This window comes from Danio aesculapii, chromosome 11 (assembly GCF_903798145.1).
Source record: "Danio aesculapii chromosome 11, fDanAes4.1, whole genome shotgun sequence".
NCBI lineage: Eukaryota > Metazoa > Chordata > Actinopteri > Cypriniformes > Danionidae > Danio > Danio aesculapii.
This window is the reverse complement of record NC_079445.1, coordinates 1,868,291-1,878,949: the sequence shown is the minus strand read 5'-3', so window position 1 is coordinate 1,878,949 and position 10,659 is coordinate 1,868,291. Positions and strand designations below refer to the sequence as shown.

General features: G+C 40.1%; 1 protein-coding gene across 2 annotated transcripts in view; it reads right to left on the bottom strand.

Moving 5' to 3' along the window:
• The window catches only part of rbms2a (RNA binding motif, single stranded interacting protein 2a), a 49,656-nt gene that overhangs the window by 3,161 nt on the left and 35,836 nt on the right, over positions 1-10,659 (bottom strand). For both annotated transcript variants that reach the window (XM_056468457.1, XM_056468456.1), the window contains exons 8-14: positions 10,420-10,463; positions 9,651-9,744; positions 5,974-6,024; positions 5,599-5,709; positions 3,977-4,054; positions 2,225-2,318; positions 1-969 (exon numbers count right to left, since the gene is read on the bottom strand). The exon at positions 1-969 is cut by the window's left edge and continues 3,161 nt beyond it. In XM_056468457.1, the coding sequence (XP_056324432.1) occupies positions 2,232-2,318; positions 3,977-4,054; positions 5,599-5,709; positions 5,974-6,024; positions 9,651-9,744; positions 10,420-10,463 (465 nt within the window). In that variant the 3' untranslated portion in view covers positions 1-969; positions 2,225-2,231. The remainder of the gene's footprint in view (positions 970-2,224; positions 2,319-3,976; positions 4,055-5,598; positions 5,710-5,973; positions 6,025-9,650; positions 9,745-10,419; positions 10,464-10,659) is intronic.

Sequence of the window (10,659 nt, the reverse complement as noted above, 5' to 3'; positions counted from 1 at the left end):
TCAGTTCATCGGGAATTATGTGTTTGCTCATGCTTAACTGATGCATAATTCATTCATTCATTTTCCTTCAGCTTAGTCTCTTATTTATCAGGGGTCGCCACAGCAGAATGAACCGCCAACTACTCTGGCATATGTTTTACACAGCGGTTAATCATGATTTAAATGAGCTTAACTAATGCTTAATTGTGAACTAATGAACCATTAATGAACGCTCCACTAATGCATTATGTAGGATGTTTTAAATAAAGTGTCCTCATGATGCTGAACACTAGTGTTAGGCACAGACTGTTTCACAGCTCATCAGTGGATTAAAAATGCCCCTCATAAAATCTACATATAAATCATTTTTTATTTGTTTGTTTAAAAAAAAAGTCAGATTTTAATTTAAAAAATAATATTTATGCGCACATTAATCTGACAACATCCAATATCTGATCTATTTCTGCATCTAATATTTCATATGAACCAAAATGATCTTGGCAATAAATAATAAGTTAAAGATTGTCTGCTGCAGGAGGTGAATTAGAGTGATTTGATCACTGTTGGTTAAAGGATGTGAAGAAGTGGCTTTAAATGGTTTCTCCAGCATAATATCAAATGACAAACACAAAATGCACCTTAGATCTGTACACCGACACGAAACCCTCTCGCTGCTGCTGACCCAAGAGCTAATCTCCAAGATGAGAATAAAAGCTTGCATATTTTACACAAAAATAAGACACATTTTCAGCGGTCTCTTTTTTTCATCCTCTCATATTACAGAATCTGTCCTTTAAAAATGAGCGCTGTGGTGTTTCCTCACCTCCTCCTGCTGAGTTCAGGCTTATTTCCTGTTTTTCAGTCTCCGCTGTGGGGTCGAGTGACTCCTCAACACGAGATGAAGGATGAGTGTCTGTGTTGTGAATCACTCAGTGTGTGTGTGTGTGTGTGTGTGTGTGTCCACAGCAGCACCTCCATCTGCGGCACACACTGTAAAAATCACATCCAGCAAACTATACTCAGTTGCATTTTCATCTGATACTTTTAGCATTAAACAACTGAAGCATAACTAGGAATGCGGCCAGATTTAGGTTTAACTACACCTGTAGCTGTTTTCAATTCTGTGCATGTTTATTGGCTAAAAAAATCAAGTAACATGTCATCTAGAAATATAAAATGCATTAAAACAATACAGTTGTACATTTAAATAAAAGAAAATTCTCAGCAGACAATGTAAACAACCTGATAATCATTACAATATATATATATATATATATATATACCACCTGATAAAAGTCTTGTTGTTGATCCCAGTTGTAAGAGCAACACATAATAACTCGACTTCTAGTTGATCATTTGGAAAAGTGGCAGAAGGTGGATTTTTCCCATGAATCATCCCAATCATCACTAATACTGCAGAAGACCTACTGGAACCCACATGGAGCCAAGATTCTCATAGAAATAAGTCAAGTTTGGTGAAGGAAAAGTCATGGTTTGGGGTTACATGCAGTATGGAGAGATCTGCAGAGTGGATGATCAACATCAACAGCCTGAGATATCAAGACATTTGTGCTGCTCATTACAATACAAACCACAGGAGAGGGCAAATTCTCCAGCAGGATAGCGCTCCTTCTCATACTTCAGCCTCCACATCAAAGCTCCTGAAAGCAAAGAAGGTCAAGGTGCTCCAGGATTGGCCAGCCCAGTCACCAGAGATGAACATTATTGAGCATGTCTGGGGTAAGATGAAGGAGGAGGCGCTGAAGATGAATCTAAAGACTCTTGATGAACTCTGGGAGTCCTGCTAGAACGCTTTCTTCACCATTCCAGATGACTTTATTAATCAGTGATTTGAGTCATGTCAGAGATGTATGGATGCAGTCCTCCAAGCTCATGATGGAGTCAGACACAATATTCATTGTGTTTCCACTGCAGCATGAGCACATATTCTATACTGGACATTATTGAAGGTTCAGTGAGCAGACTTTAGTCTAAGCAGAGTCAGACCTTACTGTCCTAATGAAATCAGTCAACATCAAGACATGATCAGATTTTATTGTGTTCAAATAAGCAAAATCTAGAGGCCTTTACCTTTCATATAAGCCACTTCTGGTACCAAATGATCAACTAGAAGTCAACTTATTATTTGTTCTTCCTAAAACTTGGATACGTGACAAGACATTTGTCAGGTAGTGTGTGTCTAGTTGCAGTCAGAATGCCATGTCTGTGAGTGTGTTATTCTTACGGTAGCTTCATTTGCTGTGTTGATAGGAGTAGTTGTTGTGTTCAGCTGCTGTGTCGATGGAGATCTGCTGCTGCTGCTGCTGTCCACTGTTCTCCTGCAAGACACACAACACCATCAGCGAAACCTAATCTTACTATAAAAAACTACTCCTACACATATTATTATTATTATTAGTGTTGGATTGCGATCATGACTCTTCAGGTGCGTACTGCCACCTGCTGTATCGGAGAATGCAGCATGGACTATATCTAACAGAGTCTACTTTAAAAAAAAATCTTATTATTTAGCTTAAATCTAATCCTATGCTCCTTATATACGTCCTACAATGCATTAGTATACAGTGTGTTCTGCATTTCCCTGATTTCACATTCAGTCCATTAATCTGATTCACTTTTACCTCATAAACCTGTTTTATTTAACTCTGTGGTCAAATCTTAGCCTGGTTAAAGTCGCCATGAAATTAAAATGTGCTCTGTGTGTATATATGATAAAGTTTATTGTAAACAATATATATAATGTGCAAACATTAACTTGCCCTCATAATATTTGATCAAAAAACTATAACCTTCCCTCCTCTTCAAAACTACTTTCTTCACTACTAGTCACATGGAATGCATTTAGGCAGAGGCTATCAGTCAATTAGGGTGGGGTTATCAGTCATTTAGGGCGGAGCTATCAGTCCTTCAGGGCGGAGCTATCAGTCCTTTAGGGTGCAGCTATCATTTCTTTAGGGTGGATCTATCAGTCCTTTAGGGTGGAGCTATCAGTCCTTTAGGGCGGAGCTATCAGTCCTTTAGGGCGGAGCTATCAGTCCTTAAGGGTGGATCTATCGATCCTTTAGGGTGGAGCTATCAGTCCTTTAGGGCGGAGCTATCGATCCTTTAGGGTGGAGCTATCGTTTCTTTAGGGTGGATCTATCAAGCCTTTAGGGTGGAGCTATCAGTCCTTTAGGGCGGAGCTATCAGTCCTTCAGGGTGGATCTATCGGTCCTTTAGGGCGGATCTTTCGGTCTTTTAGGGTGGAGCTATCAGTCCTTTAGGGCGGAGCTATCAGTCCTTTAGGGTGGAGCTATAAGTCCTTTACTGTGGAGCTATCAGTCCTTTAAGGTGGAGCTATCAGTCCTATAGGGTGGAGCTATTAGTCCTTTAGGGTGGAGCTATCAGTCCTTTAGGGTGGAGCTATCAGTCCTTTGGGGTGGAGCTATCAGTCCTTTGGGGTGGGGCTATCAGTCCTTTGGGGTGGGGCTATCAGTCCTTTGGGGTGGAGCTATCAGTCCTTTAGGGTGGGGCTATCAGTCCTTTAGGGTGGATCTATCAGTCCTTTAGGGTGGAGCTATCAGTCCTCTAGGGTGGATCTATTAGTCCTTTAGGGAGGAGCTATCAGTCCTTTAAGATGAAGCTATTAGTCCTTTAGGGTGGAGCGATGAGAGCATGTCTTTCTGCTCTGCCTACATCCATTCATTAACCTTTATTTTGTTAGCAACTCCATTCTTTCAGCAATCCAATCTATTACCAAAGAATTAAATCATGCACCACCTTACATTGTTTTTTCTCATTTCAGGACTTTGTTTTATGATGATTTTATATCTGATTCCTCTCTTCTATTCACACCCTGTGCTCAAATATGTTTCAGTATAATAGTTATCCATATCCCATATATCCTGCCTTTTCTTCATATATTTTTTTAAATTAATGCCTTAGCTTTTCAGCACTTTGTCTGCAAACACTGAAGAGCCACAGAAGCGGATCATACCTCTAATGAGACACTAGAGGGAGGCACTGTGGTGAACTGAGGCATATACGTGCCCTGCAGAGCTGCGTTCGGGATATACTGAGGGGGAAAACACAAGATCAGCGTCACTTTTACATTCATACACAAATCAGCATCACAAACTCTTCAGCCGGACTCACACTGTGCCATTGTTAAAGTCCACCTCAATCAGAACAAACAGTTTTTAACAGATTAACTTGCATGTATTAACTGTTCACCTTAAGACTAGTGAAGTGTGCTAGTTAAAAACAAATGTAAATTGCGATTTCGTATAGACTTTAAAGTCTGTGTGAACTGGAACTTTGATTTCAGGATGTTAATGTTCTTCAGATTGAAATGGGATATTGAGCAGGGGACAATTAGTTATTTTATTTTCAAGATCTGAGGAAAATGTCAACCAAAAGCATTCAAACACACACTGGTGACATTTACCACTGAGTAAAGCAGTAACTTATGCTGTTGTTCAGCTGCGACGTCACAGAATCAAAAACATTGTGGATGGTTAGGATAAAAACTCCTATTTACGTGGGAAAGATGTTAACCCACAAATGCAGGGTTGTCATAACCCAACATTGGGTCAAATATGGTCAAAAATTGGTTCATTACATCCTTGAATTACACTTTTTAACAAATTTTGTCAATGTTTTACCCAACAATTCATTTTCCTTTTAGCTTAGTCCCTTATTTATCAAGGGTCACCACAGCGGAATGAACCGCCAACTATTCCAGCATATGTTTTATCCAGTGAATCCCCTTCCAGTCGTAACCCAATACTCGGAAACACAAATACACACTCATTCACACACACACACTCATACACTACGTCCAATTCACGACACCAGTTACACTAATACGTCTTAGTTTTATAATGGCATTTTAGAACGAAAACGATCCACGTCCACACTGGCCCTCTTTCCACACTATACCGCTGAAAACACACATCACGTGACCACACACACACACACACACACACACACTCTGTCATGCGTCTGAGTTCCAGAAGTCAGCCCAGAGAGCAGTGCATGTCGGACAGTTTATCAAGGATGTACCGCTCACTATAATTGTTAAACGTGATCTTTAATTAATCTAGTCTCTATCTAACGACTCTTTTGAATCTATCAGGTAACTCATACTGTTGGTTGTGCACCGTTTTTACCAACCAAGTTTGTCGACGCCATTATAACGACACAGATCACTCTGCCTATTCATGCAGAAAAAGTGATTGACAGGTGGTAACTTGTGTGTAGCTTATGTTTATTTATTTATGATTTGGTTATGGGTAAAACATTGACCATGTGGGTCAGGTAGTTGAAACAGTAGGCTACAAATAATTAATCCATTATGAATTACTTAATTATTCATGAATAATTAAGTCACCACCGCCTATGACGACAATGCCATCGCGATGTTTCACATTAGACATCGTACGATGCCTAATTGGTCGACATCGCCCGACACTAGTATGAACATATTTTTGTGTGTATTATATCATCTTTGCATCGAATGACAAGAAAAACAGCTGATGTGAAGTGTCTGTAATGCAGCGTTGTCTCAGATGAGCACAATGCCCCAGTGTGAGCCAGGCTTTCTTATTTATCTCGAACCGTGCCGGTGCTGCCGAGGGACAGGTGACTGAGCTGCTGAGTCAACGGTCCCATCATAGATGAGGGCTGGAGGGACATCGGATGATCCAGAGCCTGGGTCAAAAGAGCACCCTGTACACAGACAGAGACATAATCAGTAAAGACAGAGTAATTAGGCAAATCCCTGTATAACAGGAGACAATCCAAAACTAATATAGCTTAAGGGGGCTAATAATATTGAGCTTAAAATGGGTTTAATAAATGAAGAACTGCTTTATTGTAGCTGAAATAAAACAAGACTTTCTGCAGAAGAAAAAATATTACAGGAAATACTGTGAGAAATTCCTGAAATACAACTGACTTCAACTGTATGTGCAGTAAAAGGAAGAAACTCACTGTGGGCTGCATGAGGTACGACTGATGGTGCATCCAGGACGGGCTGTGCATCTGTGGATCAAAACAAATAGATATATATATATATATGTCTATGTATGAATCATTTCTCCAGGATGAGCTTATACACTGCAGACTCTATTGAGCTCATGAAATCCTTTTTTTTATTTCTTCAAAATTTTGTTTTAGGGTGGCATGGTGGCTCAGTGGTTAACACTGTGGCCTCACAGCAAGAAGGTTGTTGGTTTAAGTCCCGGCTGGGTCAGTTGGCATTTCTGTGTGAAGTTTCCCCCGCAGTCCAAACACAAGCGCTATGGGTGAATTGGGTAAACTAAGGGTGTACTCGGACTATGTACAGTTGCCGAAGCACGCTTGTCCCCCCTCCCTCTCATCGATGGCCCGCACTCACATTGCATCCCAGCTGGAGCCCGCTTACGTCATATGTGTTCATGAAGTCCTCGTGCTGCAGGTATTAGGAGGTTTGCTGAAGGTGCGCAGCTGTGGTGCAGTGGGGGGTTTGTGTCTTCATTAAACGACGACAGTTCGCGTTCATTGGACAGTAAGAATGATTAATAAATCCAAATGAAACAGTCCCTTAAAAGTCACGTCTCGTCTTCAGTTTCGGGCTCAGGCGCATTTTGCACTCACACTATAAGTGTACCATGCCAAAGCCTAAGTGAACCACTCTCTGGCACACCTCTTCCAACCGGGCCGGCAAACTAAACCGTGCCTGAGCCTGATTCAAAGCAGAGCAGAGTGCGCCCTAAATTGGCCGTAGTGTATGTGTGTGAATGAGTGTGTATGGATGTCTCCCAGTGATGAGTTGCAGCTGGAAGGACATCCGCTGTGTAAAACATAAGCTGGAATAGTTGGCGATTCATTCCGCTGTGGAGACCCCTGATTAATAAAGGAACTAAGCTGAAGGAAAATGAATAAATGAATGAATTTCGTTTTAATTCTTCACAGCTTCTGTGTTGTTCTTTTTCTGTTTAATCAGGAAGCGTGATCAGTTCTACATTTTTATTGGGAGCTAAACAGAAACACTGCAATTTTAGGAGCCATATGAAATGTTATGTTTTTCCCAGATTAAACAGAAAGCCAATGATTGTATAAAGCTAAAAGCCAGACTTTTATTTTGATGGCTGTTTCTAAGGAACTTCGTAAGCTCGTGATGTAATGATGATGATGATAGCATTTCTCACATAAAATGATAACATTCTGGTGAAGTGATACTCATATTATCTTTGGAAAGAAACGTCCATGTTTTGATGTCAAATATTAAGATCACAGCCGTCATGTGCACTTCCCTGTGCTTACAGTTTTTGAAGTTCAATAGGATTGAGAAATGGAGAATATGGAGGGAGATAAACAACTGAAAAACGTGGGTGGGCAGTGAACCAGTAATGAAGCAGATGAGCTCTGATTTCTAAATTACATTTATGTGAGACCGGTGTTTACCCGTGTGATGAGTAAGTATGCAAAGTAGGACAACTGACTTTACAATTGTGCATGACAGTGTGTTCCTTGTGAAAACAAGAGATTTTCTGCATGAAGATTGTGCTGAATGCACTACACAGTGTGTAGTGTTTTGAAAAAAGAGTGTCAAACCTGCAATCCGAGTGTAAAGCAGGAATTGTGCTTGTAGTTTAGCAGAATTGGTTCAGGAGGTTGGTGCATCAGTTACATGCAAGCGGCAACCTCCCGCTCTCCCTCGGGAAGCCAATCAAAATTCCGCTAGTCCTGGCTCCATAATAGAGCAAACTGCAATTGAGCCCACTGTTAGAATGGCCAACTTTACAGCAGAAAAAAAGCTGTTTACAGCCTGGTACAAAGAACTATTTTGGTTCATATAGCTATTATTACCCTCCATGACAACTGTGAGGGGGGTGAATTTTTTTATAACTCATCTGTTTCCTTTATTTTAGGTTATATTAAGTTTGCATAATTAAGGGCGTGGCCACTTGAGTGACAGCTAGGTCTCGCTGGTCGCTCTCACTTCACCTCAGCTGAATCCGGCAGATTAGCCACTGATCTCGGCATATTCATCATATTTTTGTGTTGTTTTATGTGGCTTTACACAGTCAGCTGCCTTTTGGACTTATTTCTTACAATTATCAGATGATATGGGATGCTGTGTGCACTTAATTGTGCTCTCAAACCATTCATGTGGCCTCCTTTCCCATGTGAGTAAAGTTATATACTTGTATACCATCTCTATAAATGTAATTAGTTTTATTTAAGATCATTTATCATTATATTTTTCTTTAGACCTGTAAAGCACTCCAGAATCTGTCAGATTGATTAGCTGTAGGCTCTAGATCAGTCATCTGAAGCGTTGTCATACAGTGTTATGCTGGAGTTCATCAATAGTCTTGCATTTACTAACACACACTATATTTGAAGTGTTTGGAAGTAATTCGCGTTTTACCTCCTGTAGAAAAACATCATAAGAGCAATGTTTAGTGGCTCAATGTATGACTACAGTGTTTTTAAAGTCTAAACACTTTATTGATATAGTGTACAGCCAAGCACATGTGGTCAGAACACAAACGAGTCGCAGGTAATAAAGTATCAAGCGTTTCTCCCAAAGTAAAATCTGTCTGCCAGGTCTAAGCAAAGTGCCAGCAGGTGTCTGTAGCTCCGCTCACTCTCCGCCTCTTTGCCCTTGTTTGGTATCCCGCCGTGGGTGCGATGACGCGCGAACAAAATGGTGACGGTTGGCCACGCCTACTTGTAGCTTCTTTTGCGCTCTTCAGAAACCTATAGGTGACATCACGTATACTACGTCCATATATTTTACAGTCTATGGCTACATGATGTAGTCATTGTGTCTGAAGTACAAGTAATTGTGTGTCAACAACTAAGAAAATCTGTAAACACATCAGTGCTCAACTGGTTCTTATAAATGTCTAGTCATGTGATGGCTTGTGTGTCATTTGAAAACAAAATACCATTTTGAGAGGAAAACACACTGTTTTGAATGTAAAGTTTCATGTTGCAGAGGAATTGAAGGGTTTTGTCCAGTGTGTGTGTGTGTGTGTAGAGTTCTAACAATATGAGACATGCCTTCAGAAAATGTGTGTGAACAATTGAGAAAACTAATAGATTTAAAATGTTGCTTTGCTCATGTCTAAAAGGCCTCAGCCATCAGTCCGTCATCACTGTGCTTCAGTATTATTATTATATTATTATTCCCTCCAGCATCTGTCTGCGCTTCCAAACAGCGTCTCACGCCTCCAAAAGCTACCGCGTTCATTACGTTTCACCTTCGTCTTCACACAACTTATTTATTAGAGAAGGAAAACACCAGTGTCGAATCCCAACAGTGCATCAAACTACACTCCTCTGACTGATATTTGCTGCCAGTTGATCAGGAAGTGATGATTTTGTTTTCATTGATTTATTGGGCTTCATAAGCAAATCTTTAATTAATTGAATATTTCAGTTTAAGTCGCTAAACTGAACTGAACTTAAACACTACGAACTGAATTACACTGTTCCTATTTACTATTTACTATGACCCTTTATGTGAAGCTGCTCTGACACAATCTACATTGTATAAGCGCTCTACAAATAAAGGTGAATTGAATTGAATTGAATTTTGCTCAAAAATCTACCTCACATCTTTGGATGGAAACAGCCAGTGAGAGCTGCTGTAATGATGATGTGAATGATCAGACCTGGTAGGACGGGACTTGTGAAGTCATGTATGGAGACAGAGACGTCTGGGCGATCATTCGGTTTGGACCAATGCTGTACGGCGATGAATAAAACCTGAAACCAATGAGAAACATTAGCTGAAAAAGTTTAGATAGAAAGAAAATGTACAAATAAATCAAACGGAGAGTTTAATCCAGCTCTCCTGCAAAGATGCGATAGCTTTATATAAAGGTTTAAATGCGAAACAGAAACTCAAATGTTTCAAATCCAGAGAGAATCGGCCAGAGAACCCATTTATGAGCATGAAGGTGAACAATAAACGATGGAATTTTCATTTTTTGCATGAACTAAAATTGCGATCAGAAGCAAATTTAGCTTTAAAACATATCTACAATCTGCTTTTAATTTAAATGTGCACATTAAAAGGGAGATTAAAGCTGCGGTCACACTGGGCTTTTCCTCCAATAGACTTCCATTCATACGCACGCGAATGCGTCAGACCGGAAACGCAGGGTCATGCGTCAAATTTCGCAGGTTGAAAGTTCAAGCTTGGTGAACTCTAACCTGTGAAATCGCATCACTTGACTGCGTGAGACCAATCGAGGATCAAAACAGGACCTCTCTGGACAGAAATTTAAAACATGGAGCAATCGCTGGCTTTTTTAAATGTCTAATCATCTTCTTTAATCCCGCCCCTTTTCGCTGCGCCGCACGACAGAATTTCGCACACACAAAGCCCGGTGTGACCGCAGCTTTAAGATGTTTTTTGTGTTGTTTTTCTGTACTCACCCATTCTGTAAAGCTGTCGGGTCGTATGTGAGCGTCATTCCTCCCTGAAGATGCAGAGAAGATCATTTTACAGTAGAGAAATCTCACAGTTTTAAACTAAAAACACATTCACTGAAGACGCAAATCAAAAAACTTGTTATTAATATTCATTCTAGGGAGAGTAGCAAATCTCTGCTTTAAAAAATAATTAATTAATTATTTTAAATTAAAATCTGTGAACTGGATTAGAAAAATAATCCT